This window comes from Dendrobium catenatum, unplaced genomic scaffold, assembly GCF_001605985.2.
Source record: "Dendrobium catenatum unplaced genomic scaffold, ASM160598v2 fragScaff_scaffold_1684, whole genome shotgun sequence".
In the NCBI taxonomy this organism is placed as follows: domain Eukaryota; kingdom Viridiplantae; phylum Streptophyta; class Magnoliopsida; order Asparagales; family Orchidaceae; genus Dendrobium; species Dendrobium catenatum.
The window spans coordinates 1,119,075-1,146,961 of NW_021320146.1; the positions used below are offsets into that span (position 1 = coordinate 1,119,075).

General features: G+C 35.8%; 2 protein-coding genes across 2 annotated transcripts in view; both read left to right on the plus strand.

The window, feature by feature from the left end:
- LOC110103132 overlaps nt 1-13,247 on the plus strand; it is a 16,231-nt gene extending 2,984 nt beyond the window's left edge. The window contains exon 2 of the mRNA XM_020831713.2: nt 12,899-13,247. Coding sequence (XP_020687372.1) covers nt 12,899-13,090 — 192 coding nt within the window. The 3' untranslated portion in view covers nt 13,091-13,247. The remainder of the gene's footprint in view (nt 1-12,898) is intronic.
- A 2,064-nt stretch (nt 13,248-15,311) lies between these two features.
- On the plus strand, nt 15,312-25,790 carry LOC110103139 (methyltransferase-like protein 22). The gene is made up of 7 exons (XM_020831727.2): nt 15,312-15,454; nt 15,563-15,631; nt 15,734-15,844; nt 19,929-19,999; nt 20,083-20,185; nt 20,300-20,350; nt 24,352-25,790. Exons 1-7 carry the CDS (start codon nt 15,337-15,339, stop codon nt 24,495-24,497), a joined length of 669 nt encoding a protein of 222 aa, XP_020687386.1. The 5' UTR covers nt 15,312-15,336; the 3' UTR covers nt 24,498-25,790.
- Nucleotides 25,791-27,887: the final 2,097 nt, after the last annotated feature.

Genomic DNA, 27,887 nt, shown 5'->3' on the forward strand with positions numbered 1-27,887 from the left:
GTATGAAGGGAGCCATTAGGGTTTAGTTTTGGGTATTATGAAAAGTGTATTCTCTTTCTAGTTTCCTTCTTGTTCTTTTCTAGGGTTTTCTTGTGGGAGATCTTGTCCTTCTCGAAGTGGACAAACTTATCTTGTTTTCTCTTGGATTTATAATGCAAAGGTTCTTATTTCTCATCCCAACAATCTTGTGATTATTTCTCTTTGGTTTTGGTGGAGAACTTCCTCTCTTTTGGGGGAAATTAGGGCAAAACCGAAATTGTGAAACCCTAGGGCGTATCATAATCTCAACAATTGGGAAATGAACTTTACTTCATGAAATTTTTTGTTTTGTAATCCTTCACAAGGTATATGTTAGACCCATGGTAGAACAAAATAGAAGGATGATTAGATTATTCTATATATACAAACATTTCAAGTGAACATTTTTCTTCTCTCAACCATAAGCCATTGCAATCATATGGAGTTGCATTATGACAAGCGCTCCTGTGCTCCTTCATTTCATGATTGGAATTCTAATTCAATGCAATCTTTATTGGAATATTTGTTTTTCTCATAATTAGCTTAAATGAACATTGTTAGCACCCCACATAAGGGCTCCTTTCTCCGCTCGGCTTATTTAGGAGTTCTTATGATGGTCAAGTTAGTGACTTGGTGTTATCATTTGAATTCGATTAGCATGTTACATGCACCTTCTAATTTCTTATGATTACTCATTTATTGATATAAAATACTTGAATTTTAGAACTCGTAGTAGGATGAGAGATTATTTGCATGACCATGATTTGGCTGTGGTTTCTTGACATGCATTGCATGCAGTTTGGGGTAAGAAATCAGTTGGTTTTAACATATAAAGATGGGTTTGCCTGGGCTTAAGGAATGATAACTATAATGAGGTGGTAGTAATGAAGGGGAGATATGGCATCCATCTAATGCTCTATGAGATTGATAAAGCGCTCAAATATGGTAGCGGGGGCTGTTTTGGAGACGAATGTCAGGCTTGGGGTAGTAGGAGATATGAATATGAAGGAAGTGATCATTTCTTTAGTCACTTGAGAGTTCTTAGTTGAAATTAATCCCTTCTTCCTTTCAATGCTTTAGGCTGATCTATGAGATCATAAGGCTGTGAACCTATGAGATTGAATCTTAAAGAGGAGAAATCTATTCTTAGGATTAATGAGGAGGAATTTTAAAGTTAAAAATAAACTCCAAAGGCTCATAAAGGTTGGAAGGTGACTTTTGGGATTGTCGAGAAGTACTACTAGAAGTTGGAAGTCCACTCATGGAATTTGGAGGAATCCTAAGATTGGATGTCAACTCCTTGAATCTATAGAGAATTGATTAGAAAGTTAGAGATTTTTCTTAGATTTTCAAAACTCTCTTTAGATGCCAAGAGAAGGAAGAATAAAAAATAAATAACATGAAATCTATTTATAAATTTTTGTCATGGACTATTTCAGATTTTTATCTAGAATTAGCATCAAAGATTTCATAAACTTCTTGGTTGAATTGTTCAAAATAATTGATTTAGGATTGCCCTATGCTATTCTCATAGTTACTCAAACCTAACTTAGATATGCATGTTCATTGGTAGTGACAGTTCTTCATTTGTGTCATAGAAAATCACTATCATGGAGGGAAGGTCACTAAAGGATGATTAAAACTTATGGTGTGATTCTCGAAAGCATTGTCAGGTAATTTTTATAATAATGATCAATTCCATACCACACATTCTCCTCATTATCCCATAACCCAATACATATTCTTGAAAAAAATTCTCCTATACATAAAGCCTGCATTACAAATATTAGCTCTAGCACTATTAAAATTCCATAAATCCTATTTGAGGCATTAAAAGGATGACTTAAGAGAAGAGATGAATGACTTGGAAAAACACCATGGAATTCGAGCTACCATAAGGGACAATTTTGTAGGATACAACGAGTTTTCTCATTAAAATGTAAATCAAATGGAAATCAGGAATGGTATAAAGCTTAGTAGCAAAAGGATAACTCAATCCTATAGAATAGACTATTAACATTTGCAAATCTCTTTGAATGCTAATCATGGATGGTTCATACAACAATATGATGTGAAAAATACTTTCTTATATGGGGATGTTAAAGAAGAAGTTTATGTAGATCATCCGCTAGGAATCAATAGCTCTTTCATAAAAAAAATAAAGTGTGCATATTAAAAAATGTGTTCTATAGTTTTAAATAATTCCGAAGGGCCACGGGAATCACATGCTCCTCATAAAATATTTCACTGATAAAAAAAAAAATTCTTATTGTGTGTATTGATAATATAATCGTAATAGGTGATGAGTATGAAGAAAAAGAAGTACTAAGAAAAAACTCACCATAGAGTTTGAAATTAAAAAAAAAAAACTTGGTTTATTCAAATACTTTTAAGATATAGAAGTTGCTCAATTAGAAAAAGAATTTTTTTTTATCAATTTAAATATATTATTGATCTTATGAGAGAAACAAAAATAATTGATTACAAGCCATATGAATATCTAATTGAATCAAGCCATAAATTGGACAGAGATAAAGAAAGAGTAGAAGTTCTTATTGGAAAATATTAAAGAATAGTTGAGAAACTAATAGATTTATCCCACACCCATCCTGACTTCACTTCTGTAGTAAGCCTCATAAGTCAATTTATGCACACACTCAAGGAATCTCTCTTTAAAGCTGCTTTTAGAGTTGTCATCTATATAAAATCAAATCATGTAAGAGGAATTCTCTACAAAAACATGAAGCTCTACAAATTAAAGTCATACTGATGCTGACTATATAAGGTTACTAGTGGATATGAGATTCACTTCATGATATTGCACATTATTGAGAGAAAATCTAATAACATGGAGAAGCAAGGAAAAATTATCATCTTAAGAAATAACTTTTTGTTTCAATGTCAGGTGATTAATTTGAATTTAGAGCTCTCAAAATATTTGTAAACTCTTATGGTCTAAAATTATACTAGAAAATTTAAAAATCAAATTGGAAGAACCTATAAAAATATACTATGATAATGAGTTTGTGATCAACATTACCCATAATCTAATATAATATGATCATACTAAATATGTAGAGGTGGATAGGCATTTTATAAAAGAGAAAGAGAGTAGGACTTTGCAATCCCGCGTTCAAAAATATCTCAAACAAACTTGAAGTAGTAGATCTTTTATCATTCAGGTTGAAGGGGAGTGTTGACCTGGGTGGTGGAATTCATAGCCTGGATTGCTGTCATGAATTAATATGCCAAATAAGGGAAAACATGTGGGACGGATTCATGTGCTTAAAATGCTAAGGAAAGTGCCAAGAATCATGGATTCGTTTGCAAAATAAGAGAAAATATATGCCCTGGACCCATGTACTTAACATGAAAGGAGTGTGCTACAGATTGCACATATAAGGAAGTTTTAGCCTGCAATTTTGATGTTTTGAATTTTTTGAAATTAGTACTTTTTTTCTCTGAAGTGTTACGATAGATTATGTGTTTCGTAAATAATTATTGTCACAGGAATGTTAATTAGTTAAATGAACAAAATCGGTATGGTTATTTGTTTAACAAATATCATCAACTACATTTATTTTAAGTATATATTGTCTATGAAATTATTAATAATTATTCATTTATGAATTTATATTTAAATTGCATTTCTAATTAAAAATTGTAGAATGGTTTAGATAATAATAATAGGCAAATTTTTCTGTAAAAAAGAAGCTTTATAAATTCTATCCATTAAAAAGAGCCACATGCTGTATAAAATCCATGCAAGTGGTGGTTTTATGGAAAAGAGAACAGACATTTCTTTATACTTCTCATATCAGTCAATGAAATTGTTGTCAAGTGCGTTTCGTGAGAGCTTGTTTGATTAGCTTTTTGATAACCCCCATATTTTACTTCCATACAGCTGCTGTCATTGTTTTTTTAAACCAAATGCAAATCGATTCTGTTAAAAAGCATTTTCTAAACAAGGCCTAAGATTCTTTCTTTCTCAAGTTAGAAGCTAGTAGCAGTTCATCAGGATAATTGGAAGCCTTTTGTTTTAAATACTGGAACCCTCAGTACTCTCTCCCGTCCTACATTATGTGGAGTAACTTTTCCCAAAAACCGATAGCAAAAGTCATAAAGATCAAGGTCTGACCCAATAAATTACAAGATTGCTGCATTATTTATGCAATGAAAACTTAGATTCTTTTGTGAGGAGACTGGATGCTCTGAAAAGCTCCTTTCTCATTTGCTGTGATTTCATTTTGGTTATCAATTGATGCAATCAAAAAATATAGTGGAGCCTATATCTCTTGAACCCACATAGAAGAGGAAAAGAAGCACCAAAAAGAAGAGAAATTTCTTAGAGATGTTAGAACAAACTCTTACATTTCAAATTTAACATAGATTTAGAAAAAAAAACTTACAGAGACGACTCGTACACTTAAACAAATTACAATGACTCGAAATTAAAGACACCCTAAAATTGCTTCACAATTTAGAAGAGGGATACAGGTGGAGTGACACTTGCGGAGAGACGAAAGAGGTTAGAAGCCGAAAAGAAAGGTTGGAAAGAGCTCGCAAGATTTCCGGAGGGGATGAGAAAGAAGATGGACAAATCTCGCAAGCTTTTCCAATGAAACCCGCAAGTTTACATTTCCAAAAATCACATATCATTCACTTACTTTAAAACATAACAAATCCCTCATATTTATAGGTATGAAAGGGGAATACCAAAAGACACAAACATTGAATTCTCATTGGAATTCCAAACATCACAAACCATTAAAACCATGCTTTTCACGGAAAAACATCCCAAGCCCAAGAACCGGAGCAGCCACGGGAGCCAAGGAGGCCGCACGAAACCAAGGCGCCAAAGCAACGGGAAAACTCCCAGGCTCGGAAAACCAGCAGCCGGCTGGAAATCCAAGGGGAAAAGGCACGGAAAACAGCAGCCCATGGTGGAAGCCAAGGAGCCACGACATGGGAAACAACACATCTTGGAATTCCAAAAGTCGGTTTGGAATTCCAAGAGACAAACATAATTAAAACACAAAAAAAAATAATAAAAATTACATTAATAAAAAGATAACTATGAACTAAAATGTTAGTTAATAATGAGCTAACCCTTAGTCCAATAAGTGAACTAAAGACCAGCTCATAAATGAGCTAAAATTTCAGCTCAATTTTGATTGAGCTTGTAAACTCGAGGGAGGCCAAAATTGATTTATTTTGGACATGAGTTGACCCCCCCTTTGTCTACATCATCAATGCTCAGTGTTGCTAATATCCCATCGTTCTTCTTGTGAATAATGAAATGACTGTACCAATTACATTTCTTTTCTTCCTGCACTACTAACCTGGGGAATTATGCCGCTTTGATTGCCTGTCTATTTAAATCTGCATTAGAACTTATGATGTTCTTATTTCTTTTAATTCATTTATCTAATGAATTAAAAGAAGGCTCGGTCTGCTAGGCTTTGTTCTCTAGCGCCTTTTCCCTCCTCTCTTCCGCCGCGTCGCCAGTTTTTGGGGAGGGGCTTCCCCCTCCCCTTCACCTCTATGGCCTCCTCCTCGTATCTTACTGGTTTTCCCCCTCTCCCTAGAGCTGTGACCCCCTCCCCCTCAGCTTCGGTTGGTTTGAATTTCATTTCCAACCTTACTAGTCATGACCCGGTGGCCAATGAGTTCACTCCCTCTTTTGTTCCCTCTCCCTCTAAGATTCCCTTCTCGGTAGATGATCTTGCCCTTGGCGTTCTGGATCGGAGTATGTCCCTTGTTAGGTACTCTATTGGCCCTAGACTACTTACTTGAGCCTTCTCAACGTCATTAAGAAAGCTTGGTCTCCCAAAGGTTTGGTTGATTTGCTTTCACTAAATGATGATTTTCTCCTTTTTAAGTTCTCTGCTTCGGAGGATTATGACGTCGCTTGGGCAGGAGGTCCCTGGTTCTTCTTTGGAAGACCATTTATTCTGCAGAAATGGACACCTAAATTCAAGCCTAAGCGGGATGAATTTAGTTCTATACCCATCTAGATAAAGATTATAGATCTTCCGCTAGCTTTTTGGAACCCTATTGATATATCTAAGATATCAAGCTTTGTTGGGCAACCTCTGGCGGTGGATGCGCTCACGGCAAGAAAAACCCGCCTCATATTTGCTAGAGTTTGCGTCATGGTATCCAACACATCTCCTCTACTGGATGAAATTCCTATTTCGATGGACGGGGACGATGTCGCTCTTAAAGTTCACTATAACTGGAAACCGACCACATGCACTGGATGTGGATCCCTCGTCCACCCTTCTAACCTATGTCATGTTAACCCCCATCCTAAGGCTCAACCCCCTAATCAACCTAGTGGCAGAAGTTCTAGCCGTGCTCGTTTAACCCGCCCACCTCCAAGACCCCCCCAGCAATTTTATCGAACCACCAACCTTTGTTGACTAATCATAGCATCCCATAACCTTCCCCTGTTATCCCTCCTTCCAGCTCAACTCACACAAACCTGCACCTCTCCCTCATCGCTTGCAAATCCTGCTCTTCTTCCCACCCCACTATACCCGTCAAATGCCATTACAATCCCAAACCTTAACTCTCCTACAGATGAAGTCTCATCATCTGATCATACGTCCACCCAAGACCAATCTCTTGGTGATCCCACTTCCATAACCATGTTGACCTCCATATCGCAGCAATAAAAAAAATGAAAAAGTGGCTTAGATCGTACCTGAAATCCAGCTGAATTCGTGCAGAAATCCCGCAAAATGCTGTAGTTCGGCGCCGTTTGAGTCGCATCCCGCGATTCCTGCTCAAATCCCGTTCATTATCGCTTCCCTCCAATGCCTTTAAAGCAATCGAACCCCTCTGCTTCAAGCCCGGCTCCCGAACTGCTCCCTTGCTCCGACCGAACTCCTTCTCCCATGACACTTCCCCATTCACAAACTCCTCTCAGCCGATCCCTTCAGCCAGAGAGAGAGAGAGAGAGAGAGAGAGAGAGAGAGAGAGAGAGAGGGAAACGCTCTACCTGAGCCGAAGCTCTTCCGACCGAACTCCTCCACCTCAAACCACAGCCCCGATCTCCCTTCCTCACGCGGAGCCGCCGAACCCACGCCTCATCCGACCCTATCTCCCTCTACATACTCCATTCTAAAACCTCTCCTATAACCCATTTACTAAACTACCCTCACTCAAATACAACTCAACTCAGCCCAACTTTACCCACTCAGCCCAACTCACTCATTCACTCAACTCACTCCAACTCAAACCAATACACTCACAAACCCAAATCAGCTCAAGGTGTCTCCCTCTCTCCCTTTGCTTATATATTAGTATACATATTATATATATATATATAATTTTGTAAAATAATAAAAAAAAAATTTTCTCGTGGCTTGCAACGGCCGGTAAACCCCCTACGTGCTCACGTAGCGTTGTACGGAGGGAAACCGGCGCGACGCTTGCGGCGACTTAAGAATCCTTCTTCAATGCTAGCAACGAGCTGGAAGGTTGCCTCTTGGTTTTTCCCCTAAACGGGGGAGACGCCGGGAGGCTGTCGAAATTTCATTTGAAAATATTGAGGACTTAAACAAAAAGTAGACTTGAACTTGATTTGAATTTGAACCCAAGAAGGCAACAGGGAACTTAATTTGAATGATAAAAAAGAAGCGGTACATGATTTAAATCCAAATAACTACAAGGGACTCGAATGAAGAGGAGGTTCATCAGGAACCTAAACTATACTTTGAACTCGAACTATGCCACATCAGGAACCTAAACTATCCATTCCCCCACCATTCGCTTTAAGTGCAAGATGGTGCAATTTATATGTTAAATATCAAAATCTTCAAATTCCTAACTACGTCCAAACTTTTCAAATATTCCATGCCCATTGCTGCTACTATAAGCCAGATAACACGTATTATCAACGTATCTGATTGACGACTAGCCTTAATCGAAAGTTCTCTCTCATTATCGGGAGGGGTAATTAACTATAGGGGCTTGCGCCTATAGGAAACCATAACTCAGATTATAAAGTCCTCGCAAAATGAGGGCGAAATCTCTGGGTAGTGTCTTATCTACAAACCCATCTGCCTTCCAAAATTTACCCCGGAACTTATTATGTTAAAACTCCTTCGCCAAAAAAAAAAGCAAACAAGTAGCGAGCGAAGGCCGGGGCCGAATTTTCGGAGCCCACAAACCAATCATGACCTGAATGCTTTCCCCTCTTACTCTTAAGTGAACTTTCACAAAACTAAGCCTTTGACATCCCCCAACAAGTTTTCCGTTCAAGAGGAGCCCCTTGGTCAATTGGTTCGTATGGAGGATGATGCCAACGTTGACCAGTCGCTGCAAGAGAAGCCTCCTGACTAGATGCAAGTCCTAAAACCTGAATCTTCAAAAGCTTCTAAAACCAAAAGCGTCAAGAATGCACACTCCTCTTCGAAGTCTAAATGACCCCGCCTCACATAGGGTGCTGGAATGTTCAGCTGTTTAATGGACCCAAAAAAGTGTTAGCTTGCAAAAATGTCGTCTCTTCTAATCGTCTCGACATGCTTTGTATACTTGAAGCCGAAATTTCTTTCTCCTCTGCTTCTGACCCTTGGTTCGTGAACTCCTACTAGATTTTCCTAAATGAATTGAGTTGCCATAATTTTGATTCCTCTTCCCCAGGCAGAATCTAGTTGAAGTGGAACCCATCCTCCATCTCTTTCAATCCTTCTCTCTGGACCTCCCAACTTATTCATGGCTCGCTTCTCTCGGCTACCTTGCCCCGATTACTGTTTATGTAGTTTTTTATGCTGCTAACTCTCCTGTTGAGAGAACTTCTCTCTGGCATCAATTATTGAGGATGGTTGACTCCACTACCATCCCATGGATCGTTATGGTGATTTTAATTGTCACTGAAGCGAGAAAGAGAAATCGGGTGGTCGACTGACCCATCCCAGTTGGTTAGGTGAGCTTAATAACTGGATGTTCAATGCTTGTTTGATCGACCTTGCTTCTACTGGTCTGTTTTACGCTTGGTTTAACCAAAGGCATGATGACCCTATTCATATTAAACTTGTCTTTCTTCCCTTAAGAGAGCTTGGAGTTCGTCGCTGATCCAAAAAGCTAAGGCTAAATGGCTTGCTAATGGAGAAGATGATTTGAGCTTCCTATATGCCAGTATTAAAGCAAGGAACAACATGTCCTATATCAAAGCGATCTATACTGATGATGGGCACTTCACCTCTAGCTCTGACTTTGCCAAGGTCGTAACTCATTACTTCTAAAACCTTTACAATTCCCCAAAACCTCATTCTCCATCCCCTCATTCTATTCTCGCTGGCAGCACCATCCCATACCACCTCATTGAACCCCTTATTGCCCCTGTCTCTAACCTAGAGATTAAAGATGTGGTTTTTATCGGGCCCTCTTCCTCCTCGCCGGGTCCTGATGGTTTCACCTTTGAATTCTACAAATCTTCTTGGGATGTCATTGGTTTGCAAGCTTGCAATGCTGTTAAAAGTTTCTTTAGCTCGGGTCACCTTCCCAATTGTGTGAAGGCCAATTCTATTGCTTTGATCTCTAAAAGCTCTCATGCTTGTAACATCACAGATTTCCGGCCCATTTCTCTCTGCAATGTTTTACAAAATTACCGCAAAAATCTTTGCTAATCATATGAAGGATATCATGCCCCACATCATCCACAAGAGCCAAGCTGGCTTTGTCCAAAAGAGAATTTCCTCGGATAACATCATCCTTGCTACTAAAATGTTGAGTGAATTCAATATCAATGGGGGAAATAACTATTTCTACACCAAGCTAGAGATTAAAAAGGCCTTTGACATTGTATCTAGGGAGTTCCCTTATCTCTAGGTTGCATTTTAAAGGTTTCCCTTCTAAGTTCATCTCTTGGATCAAAGCCTGTATTAGTGCTGTTCCATTCTCCATTTGCATCAATGGAGTTCTTGAGGGATACTTCAATTCTTCTTCTGGGCTGAGATAAAGTAGCCCTCTTTCTCCTCTACTTTTTGCCACTGTTCTACTTTTTGCCACTGTGATGGATGCTTTCTCTTTTAGCTTGGATGCTAGCAACTTCACGGAGGTTTATATAGGGAATACAACTTTCAATCATCTTCTTATGCGGATGACATTTTGGCTTTTGGTTTGGCTTCTATGCAAAATGCTTATGTTTTAAGAGATGTTTTATCGTCTTTTGCTGACTCGTCTAGGCTCTTCATTAACAATGCTAAATGTTTTATTATCTTCTCTCGGAACTCCCCTGCTGCTAATGATATCACATTGTTCTTGGGTTTCTCTCGGTCCGAGCACTCTCTGAAGTATCTCGGGTTGCCTATCTCAACCAAAAAACTCTCAAATTCTCACTTCCATCCACTCCTGAGTAGGATTTATACTCTACTTGCTGGATGGAAAGTTAAGTTATTGTCTTTTGTAGGTTGGATTCAATATTTGAAGTTCACGATTGCTAACACTATTGACTACTGGATTAGGGGAGCTATTATGCCTAAGGCTTGCCATAAAATGATTAATGGACTTTGCTCCAAAATTTTGTACCATGGCTCTACTTCTGACAGGAAACTTCATCTTATTGCATGGAGCAAAACCTGCATCCAGACTTGTTTTGGTGGCTTAGGTATTCCTGACATACGTTGTTTGTACTATGGTTATGGTTGCTCTTTCATATGGCAGATGTTTACCATTAGATCTCTTGTGGCTGATTGGTTTAGGCTTAAACATGTTTCCCCTTGGAAACCCTTCACCCACCAAATCCTCTAAATTATGGAAGTTCATTTGCTTTACTACTACTAAGATCAGAGATAGCATCAAACTTTATGTGACTCTTGATAACTGCAACTTATCTATGTTTTGGGACCCTTGGTGCAATGGTAGGTCCGTATCTAATTTCATGCAGCCACCACGACCTTCTACGTGTGCACGATTTTATTTCTTCTGGGTGTTGGCACCTACCGGATTATTTCACTCCATTGGCAGTTCAAAACATTACCACTATTAATATTAGGGATCCCTCTTCTGATACCTTTGAATGAGTTGGAGTTCCTAAACCTAGTTTTAAAGCATTCAGAGTGCAAGTTTTTTCGGATTTGCATTCTGTCTACTAGAAAAAATTCATTTGGCATAAACATTATGCCATTCGTTTCTCTTCTTTTACTTGGCTTGCGGTATGCAATTGCTTAAAGACTGCTGATGTGCTTGCAAAGAGAAACATTTTGATAAATGACACTTGCCCTCTTTGCCTGGAGGAAGAATCTATCAAGCACTTACTGTTTCAATGTGATTATTCATTTGCATTGGCTTCCCTTATGCTGCCTTTCTTGGATGGTTTTCTATTTAGGCATACTCTGCTTTAGCTTTTTGAATTTTTTGATGAATTCCAGAATTTTAGTTCAGCTGAAAAGAATTTTTGTTTCTTTGTGATTTGCTGCATTGTTTATTTTCTTTGGAGGGAAAAGAATGACAGATATTTTTTTGAACACATTCTACCTTTATCACCACTTTTCACAAGATCAAAAAAGCCCTCTCTGCGAAGGTTTCTCATTGGAAAGTCTATGATATGCTACACTTTTCCTTTCCTTCATGCTTCGGTTCATGTTTTTGGTCGTGGGTGATTTTTTCCTAGAATTTTGGGCAATTTGACGATGATGACTAGAATCGACATTTGAATGCCTCCTCCCTCTGGATGGCCTCGTCGTACCTTCAGATGATGGCTTTGTTTTTGGCTAGGATAGTTCCTGCAACATGCTTCGTCGTGGCTTGGTTCGTTGAAAACCGAGGGAGTCTCTTCATCTTGCCAGGGCATCTGAACCTTCATATGCATGATATATTTATTGCTCTTTGTCGTTGGTTCCTATCTTTCCTGAGTCCGATTTTTGTCATGTTCAATTTTTGTGGGTTTTGGAGATTTTTTTATCTTTTAACACAGCTCTTTTTACATGTATTTTCACTATAGAGTTGGTTTTTTGTAATCTTCTTCTTTAATATACGGGCCTTGCCCCAAATTTTCCCCAAAAAAAATTCATTTATCTAAGATAGAAACTTTTTAACCCATGGATGACAGAAATCTGTGTTCCTTTTCTTTGCAAAATGCTAACCCTTTTGAGAGCTAAAAAAGCAACCATTAGAAAAGTGTTAGCCAAGTATGAGGGTTACGGTTTGATGTAATATTTTTTATGTTCCTGAAGAAATCAAGTAATAATTTGATATTTGCTGTATAGTGACTTATTTTTTGTTAATAATGATTAGAAAATTTAGCTTATCCTCTTCCACTCCTCTTCCCATTGCTTTTTTTGTTTCTGTTGTCTACACCAAGGATGTTTGAGCATGTTCAATAAATAACAGAACTGCACAAATGAACTGGGCAAATAAAAAAAAATCAATCCCAGTAGTTGAAAAATATCAGATTAAAGCTAACATGGTTAGAATTTGTTTATAAAGACATGAAAATAAGAATAAACATCTTCTCCATCCAGTAGTTGAATTAAGATTTCAAATGAGAGTGCGTGAAATGTCTTCTATAATTTACATGATTATCAAAGAATTTAAGAACAAATTTTCATGATACATATAGCTAAATAAGTTTTCTCTCAAATCCGAGGGGTGCGAGCCACCCTCAGTCCGTCTGGTTTCATAATTATCTATGCCCAAAAGACTGAGATTTCGTTTGGAACGGTTTTCTTACTCTTGCTTAAAGCAGCTTTCTAGCTGCTTTAAGAAGCGGTGAGAAAGCCGTCCCAAATGAAGCTTGAATAGTTTGTACAAGGAGATGTGCAACTTTGATTACCTGCTGCTATTTGGCCACCAGGAGCTAATTGCTCCATTTGGCCACCAAATAGTTTCATTGTATCATGGACAAGTTAATTATTTCTTGAGTCTGCAGGAATGGGAAAGACCAAAGCCCGGACGGAGACCAGATATATTTCCAAAGTTCAGCCCAATGAAGACACCGCTTCCCACTCCATTGCCGGCCGATCCTCCTGAGGAAGATGAGGAGGAAGAGGAAGAGAAGAAAGAGGAAGAAGAAGAGGATCCAGACAAGGAGGATCCCGAAAAGCCTCAAAAAGAAACTTAGGATTTAGCAAACGCTTAGAACGCTGCAAGTCGTGTGAAGGAGGTTGAACTGTTAGAGAAAGTTGGTATTGTATTTTTTATGAGGCTCATAAACTATTTTTGTTAGCTTAAATGTGTAGCTTTATTTGGCTTTTACGATATTTTCTTCTATTTTGTGACTGTATTCAGTTTTTACCTTGTAATGATTAAGATAATTATTTTTATAACATAAAATATAGTTCTATAAAATCAAAGAATGATATATTTATATTATAAATGATGCACATTTAAAGGCAAAAATAAAATTAAAAATATTTGTACCTTTTAGATAAATTAAGTGACTTTTTGGTTTAAGTAAATGAGTGTAAAGTATTTTGGTAGGCAAGGGTTTTTAAAAGATTGGTATTGATTTGAAGGAAAAGAAATGAAGAATAAAATTTTGAAGCATTTGAAATTTACTTTTTTGTTCAATTTTTTTTGTGTTTTTGAAATTTTATATATTGTTGGACAAGTTTTTAAATATATTGTAAATTGTTTGCCACTATTATCACGTGCCTTTAGGCACCATTGCCCTTCTCACTTGTGGGTTTTCAATGCTGTCGATTGATGCCAACAACTCTATCGGTAGTCGCCTTTGTCAGCGAATTAGTCCCCATCCACCAGCCATCACCACCCGCCCTTGTTGCTAGTCACCACCGTTGTTGCCAGTTGCCACCCCCACCAACCTCTCCTCTAGTTGTATTTTTTTTTCTGAGTAATATGTTATTGTTCAAATAGGATTATTGAACTTTATGTACGCACACATGTCTACATTATTTTCCCTTTGAGAGTTTTTTATTTTTTTCAAAGCCCAAAATCAAATACCTTTTTTGGTTTATACCTGGCGGGATCATTATGCGAGGCCACAATTTAGGCTTCATTTGTGATGACTTTTTTATTGTTTCTTAAAATTTTTGTATTAAAATGCTTCTTTAAGAAGTGATAGAAAAGTTATCGCAAATGGAGTCTTAATTTGCATTTGGCTCATAAAAAATGTTAAGAGTTATAATAAAATTACAAAGGATAAATGAATATATATATACACACGCGTATTTACGTATAAAGGAATTGTTAGAGAGATAATTATTGAAAATTAAATAGTTAAAAATAGTTTTAAGTATAAGTAGATAAAATTAATACCAATTTATTAAAAAGAAAAAAAAAATCCATGGTAACATAAATAGAAGTTTAAAAATTTTATGAAAAATAGATTAAAAACTTTAAGAAATGCTGAGTAGATTAAAGTGATATTCCACTCTATTGATGGAGTTAATCAAAATCATTCTTGAAATATGAGGAAGTCTTGATGGGAAATTCTTGACATCTTGCTATATGACTTCCATATTGAAGTGTATCAACAAGTTAAAAGAGTGAGAGCAGTTGTGAAAGAAGCTCATTTGCGAAGTACAGATGAGATCACAACATGATCTCGTTGGGGAAAGATGGGCAACATGTGAAATAGGACAAATTATTCTGTAGGCCAGACGCAGAACATTATATGGAAAAACTAATCAGAATGTGTCATGCCAGTTGTATCAAACCGTCGTATCGAACAAAAGGGTGAAGTCGCGCATTCTAGTTGATCTTTGGATGACATTCGATGTCCGCACAGAATAATTAATCGTGAAGAAATATAATGAAGAGAAAGGTGACGCGTGAAGGGAAATGAGATTGGTAGTGTGAAAGATGATGGAGAAGATAAGTTTAGGCAATTATTAGGTCCAGACACCTGACGTAGCTCTACATCCGGACGCCAATAACATGCGCCACGTGCTCTTACTCTTTACCGCACGGCCCGATGATCCGACCCAGACCGGAACCCGGTATTGCTATGTTCGGGTATTGCTAGGTGCTTTACAGTAATGAGAAATACCGTTCTGTCAAGATCAATACCTAGTAAAAATGGGGTGTTGTTCGGTATTGGTCTTGACAGAATGGTATTTCTCGTTATTGCCGAGCAATATCGAGCAATACCTAGCAATACCCCAATCTGCACAAATCAGTCAATACATAGCAATCCCGAGTCCGACCGTCGAGCCACACGATAAAGAGCAAGAGGCTCTTATGTGACACCATTTTACTATAATAAAAATTCCAGTAATTCACTCCTCCCTTCTTTCCCGTAAGGCCAAGCGGCGAACTACTTATTCCTTAACACGCCGCCGTGTCTTTCTCCTCATCCTGTTTCTTTCTGTTCATGTTATGAATCTTTTTCATTTCTGAAGCAAAATGGAAGGAGGAGAGAGCGACGACGACCAAGTGATGAGTGAAGTCCATCTAGGTTGTCCGCCTAACTTCTCAGGCCCCTACGTTACCCACTTCACCTTTTCATCACCCTCTAATAAAGGTGGAACCACAATCTTGAATCACTCCTCCATGGATCGATTTTTTAATTGCTTCTACTTTTCTTGAACTCAATCCACGAGATTTTTTTTTTTTTTTTTTGTTGATGTAGCTGATTTGATCGGTTCAAATATTATCAGTTTGGATGAGGACGGCGATCTTGTTCTTGCCCGGAGGAAGGGTGATTATTTTACGCTGTTATTTCCTTTGCGAATAATTTTGTTTTGTTAACATTTCTTGATTTTTTTGTTTTGTTTCACTGGATTCGGTTATGTGATAATAGATGGAAATAATGCGTACAGGGGTCAAAACCATGCGTATGATACCGGATGCCAATCTTTTAAATTGGATGACGACGGTGATCTAGTCCTATCTAGGAAACGCAAAAGCTGCGGTGAGTTTCAACTTTCAAATAATAATTTTAAGCCCTTGATTTGTAGTTTTATTTATTTCTGAAGTCCCTTCCCCCGCGAAGTTCTTACAATGAACGATCATATGACGTATATCGGTATATGTTTATGATATCTCATGGATGACAAGTATCTTCAAATAGTATTTGAACAATGTTCTTTTTGCATATGTTGACTGTTCATGATAAAAAGGAAGATTTTATGAAAATGCAGTTTGATCAGCTAAGCTATTAAGTTTCAAGTGCGGGATACAAAAGAAGTAAATCGAAGACAAGGTGTTTGAGGAGCTTAATTGAGAATTTTAAGGTGAATGTGTGGTGAAAATAAAAAAAAAGATAGTGCTAGCAATGATTATATTTGAGAGATGAAGGTCTGGTACTTATTGTAGATAAGATTATAAAATAAACTAATATGTTTTGCTGACATACGATGGATTTTAAAAGCTACTCCAATCAGTTTGGTTGTGAGAACTAATTTGGGTACTAAAAGTTTTGTAAAAATATTTACTGAGAAATAACTAATACCTCATATAATAATCATCAACATTGAGTGGATGAGGATTCATAAAATTGAGACCAATTAGTTTGGATTAAGCCAATAATGATGATGATATCCTACTTTTCTCTATAAGAAGCCTAATGAAGCCATCGTTGTTATGAGTTTATAACTAAATCTACCAATGAAGACATTTCATTGTTCCCCATCAATTATGCCTCCATCAATGTTCCTCCGAGCCTAATAGTCTTCCACCTTCATTATTCACTTCATGCTATCTAAGTGATCTGTCATATAATTTTTGTCACCTCATTAATCCATGGACAAATGTAGTTATTTTTCCACTCATCAGTCCATAGATTATTTTAATTATTATATGGTTATTATTCTATTTACTCGTCAATCCATGAACTATTGTATTTATTGTGTAATTATTATTCTCTTATTTTGTATTTTTCTTATTAGAAACTATCCATGGATTGCATAAATACTACATATATATTGGAATGTAACATAGCTAATTTCCTCCAATTCTTGTCATTCTCCAGTCTCCACTTTCTTAGTTCAAAAGCCTATTCTTAAAATTATTACATAGTTGTTCATGTCCATGTTTGATTGCTTTACCATTTTAATTTGAAAATTTATATACACAACACTTACTGCTTGTGAGCATTCTTTAATTTTATACATCTTACATCCAAAATATTAAATATATGCACCAACATGATCATGGTTTTTTTTTTTTTGGTTGGAGAATTTTGTGAAAAATCTCTACATAAATAATTTTGATTTCTTTGGACAAAAAATATTCTAATTCACATCAATGCTATCCACCTTATCCTTTGTAACAGGTAATAAGCATAACTTCGAAGCCAATAAACATAATTCAACTATGCTTTGTAGCTTAAGCGAAGAGCAAGCCATTTCATTCCTTTCATCTATTCCTCGGAGTGGCAACATTTCGTTTACCTTGTTCCATTTTCGTGACAACAACCAAATTTTGTTACATAATAATGTGTTGTGATGATCATGGAAAAGTTAAGCACAAAACTTTGAAGCCAATAACTATAATTCAACTATGTTTTGTGGCTTAAGCTAAGAGCAAGTCGAGTTTGAGCAAGTTTAATATGATTCAAAATTAAAAATTTTAATTCCTTGACTTGAAGTTGGCTCAAAACCAAAATTTGGTCATGTTGAGCTGACCGATTCTCAGATCATCTAATCCCAAGTTGATTCCAAACCTATTTTGAGTTGACTTTTTATATGTAAGCAATTAAGTAGCCAAACAACTTAGAGGGCAGTTGGCGTCCCATGCGATCTCCTGTGTTTCAGAGTGTTCCTCACTCGCCAAACTTGATAAACTGCATTTCAGTAGACCCACCCTCCCGTCAGCTTTAGCTGCCTATTAGAGTTGCTGGATGAGGTTTGCCGGGGATTGGAATATGGGTATCGGGATCTCCCACTGATGGAATTTCTTGATGACAACAATCAATTTGTCGCAATGGATAACAATGTGCTCAATGGTTTCACTTTCAAAACAATTCCATGGACATAGTAGAGTGTAAAAAAGGCATCAACAATGCAGCCAGGCATTGGTTGGGATTGCATTTTTTAGAGCCTACACCAAAAGAATTGTTCCCTGGGATGAAAATGCAGCTTGTGAATCCAATAGAACTGGTCCTTGGCATTATAATCACCTCTTGGTATTTTTAAGTAGATCTTCTTTGTTTCTTACCAGAAATGAGTGGTTTGAAGTCATCTTTCTAAGTTGCTACCTAAAACTTTTATATTTACCTTCATAATGGATGGTAGTCACCCAGACACCCTCTTCCTTAGTCTAAGTTGATCATAATTCCCATTTCATAAAGGCTCTTAGTGGTGGAGCAACTATAGATATCTATGTTAGTAGGAAGCTAGTCTCAATAGTGTTGACTGAATGTACCTCTCTAGGTTGGAGAATTATCGCCTCTATATTATTACTTTTTTAGGATCCACCAGGAGCCCTTAGAGATGTTGTTGAGAAGTAGCTTCCTCTAGAGGACAAGTTCAGATGTCAGTCTCTTTTTCCTTAAATATGGAAGACTTAATGAACTAAAAAATCTCTGTGCTCCTAAGCTGAAAAAAATAGTTTTACCCCCTAAGTATCGACCATGAAATCATAATCATCTTATTAGAATCCAAATATGAAATCGAAATCTAAGTTTTCTCCATTTTTGACGTGATAATTGGAGAACTGCTGCTTGAGAACATCGATTGAGCGGTCAACTCCTCTTTAAGCCTCCTTGGTAGGATGGTTGCAGATGTAATCTTGCTAAAACTACACATTATGCCAGCGAAATACCTAAGATAGTAATAAAGAAGGAATACGGTATCTTTCATTTTAAATCTTGATTTAACCAAAATGGAATTTGAAAAGAGGGAGAACTAACGCTTGGCTCATCTAGAGCATTCACCTATGATAAGAGTAGGATATTGCTGGATAGATGCCTAGTCAGGTACACGGCTTTAAAGCCAACATGGACCAGAACAAATATGGCTCTTTGCTTTCCAAGCATCCAAAGACCTGTGTCCCATTTTCCTGTTAGAAAATTGTTCTAAAAGCGTGGTAGAGACCCCATAAAGCAAACTAAGCCTATGATCAAATCAAAATGTAAAACAAATATCCTTATGAAGGAAGCAGAGAATTTAGGAGTTTTGTTATACTATGTGTAGGAGACCAACCCAACAGGTCTTTTAATATCTCAATATCTATAAACAAACAGATCTCTTTTTTGGATGCTTCTTCATTTTCAGGTGAACCTCATAAAAATCCTAACAAGACAGAGTGCTTTTCGCCTAACTGAGAGACCATTGGGAAGTCCATCTTCTATCCTCTATTATCATCTCTTGAAAGTATCCATTTTATCAGATTCAATCCGAACTCCAACCATCATAACATGTTTACATCATTTTTGTCGACTATAATGCATTAAATTAATGTGTAGGCTGATTTGGATCAACATGCATTTGTAATGTTTGAATTGAGAAAGCTTTTACAAAATGTACTCATGTTATATCTGATAAGTAGTCTCCACCATAAAACAAAATGGGCTTGGATTGACAATCCATGTATTATAAGAGTGGGCATATTTGGTTTTGTTTAACCCCATTTATTAAAATGGCTAGCCTGACCTTCATTTTATTATGCCTGCTTCTGAGGGTCCAGACTAGGTTAGGGTTGGGCGTGTCCAAATAACAGTCCTAGCAGTATAGTAACATTTAAAATCTGTTTGATCCTATTCTAAAACATGATTCAGGGATTAATTTAAGTAGTTCATACTTTTTGGGGTTGATAATTAATTAGCACTTGTTTTGTTGCCTAGCTAACCTATGGCTACTAAGTCAAATTAAGGATTTGGTACAAAGAATGTGTACATATTATGCTAGCTTTAACATTTGACGGTCTTAAATACGGAATTGATTCACCGTTATATCATTTTGAAAGGATAAAAGAATGCTGCTAGAGAGGCTTCCATTCTTCATAATATATTCATTTGCTTATAGGATTGTTCTTTTCTGTGGTTGTGGTTGCAGTTGCTAGATCGATCTGCAAATTGGCTGTCCAACACAGTATTACATCTTCACTTCCCAATGTTGGATTGCAAGTAATGTCTCAAAATTCAGTTGTCAAACTAATTCTAATTTAGCATAATCTACTTTTACACTTTCCACTTAATTCTTGTTTCAGGTTTGGATGGCGGAACTCTTATTATCCGATTACCTTTTGCATAGAAGCTTCATTTCATCTAGTTTTGACGATATTACTGCACTGGAGCTTGGTGCTGGAACAGGTAAAATACAAATTGATTGTTTTTATTACAGTAATTTGGTCTAATTTTATAAATTGCACACTTTCAATAAGTTCTGCAACCTCAGCTTTATGGAGCCACTTTTTTTTTAACCAGGTTTGGCAGGCATAGTTCTTGCACGGATTGCGAAGGCAGTCTTTTTAACAGGTTAGGCAGGTATAGTTATTGCACTTTGTCCTATAAGCATGAAATAATACCTCAATCCATTCCACTTGTCTTTATAGCGTAACAAAACTTCCTTGATATGTACGATTTGGTTTACTTTGGATTAAGCATTCAGTTATTTATTGCTTGAAATTATTTTTTGTGTTTTTTTGTTTCTTATTAAGTTGCAATGAACTTTGGATCCTTGTATAAAATCATCTGCGTTAAATCTAAGATGGCTTCTTGAAAATATTTTTGCAATAGATGAAACCTGAAGTATTTTCCCTTGAAATAATTTGTAGCGCTTTTTTATCTATTTTTATATGCCAAAAATATGTTCAAATGCCTATCTGTTGAAACTTGACACCTTATATTTAATACTTGAAACTAATTTTATATCTGAATTCAATATAAATAAATGTTCTAAAATTTAACAATTGTCATAAATGATATGTAGTTCTTGTCCCGGTCTTCATTCTTCATTCTATTTTTGACCCTAAGAAGCAAGCCTTGTTGTTGCCACCCTCTTTGTTCGTAGTTCTAAGCTTTGTTGTAACCCATTTTCTCATGACTTTTCATTACGGGGCTGTTTAGGTACTAGTTGGATTTAACTCAAGCTGAATTTAGTAAATCTTGAGGCAACTACATCCTAAAAATTATTTGGCTACTCATTTCAAATATATGATCATAATTAGTGTAAATGATATTAAAAATAATTATTTGTTACGAAATTAATATACTAATTTAATGCAATAACTGATGTGAAACCAACATGGGGAAACATGAATTGCAATTCAGAGATTAGTGAAAACTTTAACTTTGCAACATTAACAATAAAATTTAGCTTACTCAATTAGGATTCAAGAAAATTCGTGAGAGATTAAGCGGTAGGCATTGACTACACTTGAGAGTTACAAGAGTCTTGCAAAAGATAACTAAAAGATAACTAAATAACGCAAATAGCTTTCACTCAAGCTGAATTTTGTAAATCTTGAGGCAATTACATCCTAAAAATTATTTGGCTACTCATTTCAAATATATGATCATAATTAGTGTAAATGATTTTAAAAATAATTATTTGTTACGAAATTAATATACTAATTTAATGCAATAACTTTTAAGTGGTCATTAAAGCACAAATAGTATCATCTTTAAGCCGTTAATTTTTATTAATTAATATTAATTATTACGGTGAATTTAATTGATTTGATTATTGGTATATTTGTATCTAATTTTTTGATTGATTATTAATAATATTACTAATTTATTAAATTAATTACATGGAATGATTTCAATGTAATTATGTTTAATCGTAATACAACTAATTCAAGTTAAATAGATTTAACTTTTAATTTGAACTTTAAAGTTAAAAATTAGTGGTGAAATTAAATAGTATTCTCCACTTCCTCTCCTACCCAAATTCCCGAAATCCTCGACGATAAAGCAATGAGGGCATTGCAAATGCCCAACTCCCTTCAATCTTTCCGCGTATACCAAATTAATCGGTAAGATCCGATCCAAGTAATCTTCGACGGTATTGTCGAAGCCAAAACCACGTCAAAGAAAGGCGATCTGAGAACGTGAACGTGGTCGTAGATGTCGAGTTCGATCCCGTGATCAATGGCGGGATCCGCCATACACCATGAAGTTGAAGCCGAATTGTCACCACAAGATCAAGGGATGAAGGATGGCGTGGGGATGAGGGAGAGAGAGGGTCGGCGGTAGAGAGAGGGGTGGGGAGTTTGTGAGGTGTTGTAGAAAACTGAAATTAATTTCAGTTTTAATGGGTTTGGGAGGGAAAAATTATGAAATTTGAATTTCCAATTGAATGCAATTAATGCACTAATGGAAATTAAATTAGGATGAGATTAATGGGGGCCGGCGGTAGAGAGAGAGAGGGGAGGGAAATAAAAAAAAAAAACTGAAATTATTTTCAGTTTTGGCACAATTGGAGGGAGGAAACATTTGGGAATAATTGGAATTTCAAATAGGAGGAAGTATTAATTTCCTCCTTAATTGAATCCCACAAAGGGGGGGGCCGGCGGCATGGCTAGGGGAGGAGTTAGGGAGAGGGGGTGATGGGGTTTCCAAAGTTACACGATGACTTGGAAAATGTTTTAAATTAAATCCAAATTCCTTTAATTTGAATTAGGTTTCATTCAAAACTTTCCATAAATAGAATTTCCAAATTAGGAAATAAATTGAAATTTGAAATTCAAATTTCAATGTGAGGTGGAGGAGGGAGATATGGGGAGGTGGTGGAGAGGGAAGGAGGCCGGTCGGTGGGGCTATGGTGGCCGGCGGGTGGCCCTAGGGATGGCGGCAACGAGAGCTTGTGAGAGATTTTGCTTCTTCAAACGATTAGTCTTCGCTTGCGAGAGACTATGGCGGAGGCAACGAACGTTGCAAAGGATCACTTGGAGAACTCACTAAGAGATCTCTAAAAGAAAGAACTCACTAAGAGATCTATAAGTTGGAACTCACAAAGAAAACGCAAGAGAATAATTTATCATTTCAATCATCAATAATCCACTATTACAAGAGAAGGGCCATATAAATAGGCCTCACAATGACAAAGAAAAACAAAAGACTAAAATGCCTTTTGGGCTACAATAGCTAACAAATATCCATAAGGGCAAAAACGGAAAAACATAAAATAAAATTAAACTACTGTATAAAATGGTGAAAATAAAGATCATGATCGTGGCCGTCGATCTTCGTCATCTCCTGAAGGTACATGTGTCATAATCTGATGCCCCCATCAATAACTTTTAAGTGGTCATTAAAGCACAAATAGTATCATCTTTAAGCCATTAATTTTTATTAATTAGTATTAATTATTAACGTGAATTTAATTGATTTGATTATTAGTATATTTGTATCTAATTTTTTGATTGATTATTAATAATATTACTAATTTATTAAATTAATTACATGGAATAATTTCAATGTAATTATGTTTAATCGTAATACATCTAATTCAAGTTAAATAGATTTTCCTTTTAATAAGAACTTTAAAGTTTAAAATTAGTGGTGAAATTAAATAGTATTCTCCACTTCCTCTCCTACCCAAATTCCCAAAATCCTCGACGATAAAGCAATGAGGGCATTGCAAATGCCCAACTCCCTTCAATCTTTCCGCGTATACCAAATTAATGTTAAAAAAAAAAGCGAGGAAGTTGCACTAGGAGGTTGGTGGTGATGTCAACCCCATTGACAAAAAAAGGGGAAGTCTCAATGGGAAATCGCTAGAGAAGGTAACCAGGTTGGTAAAAAAGAAGGGAGGAAGTTGTGATGGGAGGTTGTTGGCAAGCCCCTTCTTTCTTTCTATGTGCATGAAGTCCTGTAAATTCTTTGAACTTCCATATTTAGTAAATCTGGGATTTATGGTGGAATAGGATCAAAATGAGATGTAAATTTTTGGTAGATTTATTTTATCTAAAATCATAATTTGGTAGCATTTATGTTAAATCCTGTGTAAATCCTAGATAAATACAGCTGTCGAACAGCCCCTAAAAATAGAGATATTTTAGACAATTTTATATGAAACACTTAAACGTGGATATGTCTTTATTTTGCAACTTAATTATTCTTAGGATATGATATGAGTTAGCATAATCAGATCACGTTGCCTTCAATATATTTCAATACTTGATGCAAGATATATAAGCGTGCACACATATCACTTTAATGGAGGATATATATACTAGCATTACCTTTAAATAACATGCGTAATTATACTAAACAACTTGTCATTCATTTTCACATAATTCTAACTTGCTGCTTCACAGAATTTCTGTTTATTTTCTTTCCTTCTTGTATAATTATTTGGATCCTTTCTTGCAGCTCTATGACATGTGTCTAGTTTGTCATCAAAGTGCTATGAAATTCAGATATATATATTAAAGGCTGTTGCATTAATTTTTAAGATGGCTTCTGGATGGAACTATTGAAATATTAAATATATATTGATTTCCTTTTAAAATTTTGATTTTCATGCACAGATTATGGAAATGAAATTCTCGACAATTGTGCAAAAAATGTCCGTCTTAGTTCGAGCTTTTCTGAACTAAATGAAGCTTCTATTCATGTACGAGAACTCAACTGGCAGGAGTCATGGCCTCCTCATACTGAAACAATTCAGAAGTAATTATGTTTGAACACAGTCACAGCTAGCCACTGTACTTTTATTTGATATCACTTGGTTCATATATTACATTAAATGCATCCTGTACAGCTCCATTCCCCTTATACATCATGCATGGACTTCTATTGTACTTAAACATATCTATATCCTATCAGTATGCTTGAAAATATTTTGAGAATGCTATAATTAATGTGACGTGTATTAATAAAATAAAAAAATATGTGCTAAATGTCTATTGAAGTTGTTAAAGATATGTGTGATTTAATATTTGCTAGTATTTATGAAGTGTCCAAGGTAAGTAAAGTTAGTTATAAAAAGTGATGTATTAATCAAAAGTCTTTGAATAGAGAAGGAATAAATCTTTCAAGATAAGTTATGTTGTTCTATGGTATAACGCCAAATCCAAACATCACTATCCTTATTTGAAATTCATTTAGAATTTAAAGTGGATGCACAACCTCTTGTTTGAGCATATACCTTAATATAGAGTCCCGAGCACATCTCCACACCACTAATCCTCCTCTTTGAGCTTAAGTTTAAAAAGTGGAAAATATTAAATGAGAAATTTGAAACATAAATTTGTCTAGAGTGTTTATTGATTGATAGTAAGTCGCGATCCAAGTTAGGCACTAAAGCATAGTAACATATTAAATTGTTTGAGATATTGGCAAACTTATTTTGAACACTTTTGAGAGCGAGCCATCTGTTTCATGGCATGGGTTGTAATTGTGGAAGATATTTTTTTCTCCTATGATTTGTTGCTTTTGAGTATACTATCCAAGTAGTTTTTTTTTTCTTGGTTGCAGTAAGGGTATATGAGAATTTATCTTTTTGAGCAATCAAGCTTATTCTAGTGAAGTTCCAAAATAAGCTTATTTAGGGAGAACAGTTGGTTTTCTTATGTTTGTTGTCCAAATGACTGAAATAGGAATAAGAGAGCAGCCGTGATTTAGCTTTGTTGTTGGTTTTTTTGGAAATTTTTTCAAAGAAATATTTCATCATGGATTTTTCATTTTTTTGATATGATTTTTTTTTTAATATTAATTTCTAGCTTTGGAATTATCAGGAAAAGGAGAGACTCCATATTAAAGGGCTTGTTGGCCTCATAGGGAGTAGAGCTTTAATGATTAATACCATCTTGAAAATAAGAAGGGAATAGAGGAGAGTAGAAAATGGGTGATTTTATAATTGAATTTTATTCACTTGTTCTTTTTAATTTGGATTCATGCAGGGTAGGTCGACTATGGAAGCCATACATTTATTAAGAGGTTTGATGGAGAAATATAGAGAAAATAAGGAGGATCTACATATGATATTTATTGATTTAGAAAAAACATATGATAAAGTTTCAAGAGAAGTGTTATGGAGAGTTCTTGAAAAGAAATGAGTTAATAACGCTTATATTCAAATCATTAAAGATATGTATGCAGGAGCTATTACTTGTGTTCAAACACAAGGTGGTTTGACCAAGTATTTCCCTATTTCGGTTGGGTTACATCAAGGATCAGCCTTAACCCATATATGTTTGCTTTAGTCATGGATGTTCTCACTAGACATTTGCAAGAGGATGTACCTTGGTGTATGCTTTTTGCTGATGATATTCTTCTTGCTGATAAGATTAGAGGGAGTTGAAGGTAAACATGAATTATGGAGGTCAACCTTAGAATCTAAAGGTTTTCGCTTGAGTATATCTAAAACGGAATATATGAAGTGTAATTTTAGTAGTAATAGACCTAACGAGGGGATTGGACGATCAAGTCATTAATAATAGTACACGTTTTAGATATCTTGGATCTATTGTTCAGAGTGATGGTGAAATAGATGGGGATATTATCAGCAGAATTCAAGTTGGATGGTTGAAGTGGAGGAATGCATCAGACTTGTTGTGTGATAGAAAAGTACCCCTCAAACTTAAGGGAAAATTCTATAAGATGGTGGTGAGGCCTACAATGTTTTATGGTGCCAAATGTTGGCCATTAAAAGAGAAGCATAATACTAAGTTAAGTGTGGCAGAGATAAGGATGCTCAAGTGAATGAGTGGCTTTACCCTTAGAGATAGGATACGAAATGAGCATATACATGAAAAGGTTGGAATAGCTCCAGTAGAAGATAAGATTAGAGAGAATCACCGTAGATGGTTTGGTCACATAAAACGATGACCTTTCAATGACCCGGTTAGGAGAGTAGAGGTATTAGATTTGACTTATGTTAAGAAAGGTAGAGGCAGACCTAAAAAGACTTGGTTAGAAAATGTTAGGAATGACCATTCTTTATTAAATTTAAAAGAGAATTTGACTTTTAATAGAACACAATGGAGAAAAAGGATTCATGGGTTAAAGGCTTGATGTTGTTGTTGTTGTTCTTTTTAAAAAGATAAGAAGTTATGAATAAATAATTGGAGAAACAACTATTTAGATAATACAAATCCACTTTTTAATTCTAGAATTTAGACTTAACTACCCATGACAAAAGTGGAAAATAAGGATTTTCTCATGATATCTTGCTAAAACAGAAATGTTGCTATTCACATATTGTTGGGTTGTTGCAGATAGAAATTTACTATTCATGAATTGTTGTCAATGAAAAATTGTTGTCCATGAATTGTTGGATATCTAAAGATGTCAAGATGCTAAGCACATATTCATGATTATTTCTATAGTATTATGGTAGGAAGAGTGATTTTACATTTTTTTATAACAATGATCGTCATCATGATATGAATATGAACAGCATGATTTTTGATATATAATATACATATTTTTAATTTAGGAATTATAATTATTATGGTCGAAAAAATTAGATTTATAGAAATATAGCTATGATGTTAGTTATAATTGTAATGAGCATCATGATAGTATAGATCCATTCTATGATGGCCAAATCATTTACGGAAGTGGATGCCATTTGAAAATTAATGTGAGATGTTCCCGGATGATGAGACGATGGGGATTAAGGGTATTTTTCCATGACCTATGTGAGAGAATTAATTAAGTTGTTGGATGATTTTAAGCTAGGTTTAAATTATAATTTGATTGGAGAAGGGTTTGTGGTGCTAATGGGGTGTAAGCACAGTTATGAATGAATGATGGAGTGCAAATGGATCAGCTGTTCAATAGATGTTGTAGCCTTGACAACATGTACTATTTTTTAGTAGGGGTAGGCAAGGAGCTTCTCATAATCAATATGAAATGCTGATTTTTTTTTCTCCCTAACAATCACATCTTATGTTTCACCTAAGATGTTAAGACCTCAACAATCCCTCTTGGTAACAACAACCTATTATTCCATTTTCAGGAAGTAATAATCAAGACTTTAGAGGGTAAGATCATATGCTATCTTAAGCAATGCTTTTGTGATAGGAAATACTTAGATCCAAGTATTCCTATCGATTTG

What these genes read in the sequence shown, in the direction of transcription:
- LOC110103139 (XM_020831727.2), top strand. Translation starts at nt 15,337, where the DNA reads ATGGAAGGAGGAGAGAGCGACGACGACCAAGTGATGAGTGAAGTCCAT. An exon ending in TTCATCACCCTCTAATAAAG is followed by an intron (nt 15,455 to 15,562) that starts GTGGAACCACAA and finishes TTGTTGATGTAG; the next exon opens with CTGATTTGATCGGTTCAAAT. An exon ending in GGAGCTTGGTGCTGGAACAG is followed by an intron (nt 20,186 to 20,299) that starts GTAAAATACAAA and finishes TTTTTTAACCAG; the next exon opens with GTTTGGCAGGCATAGTTCTT.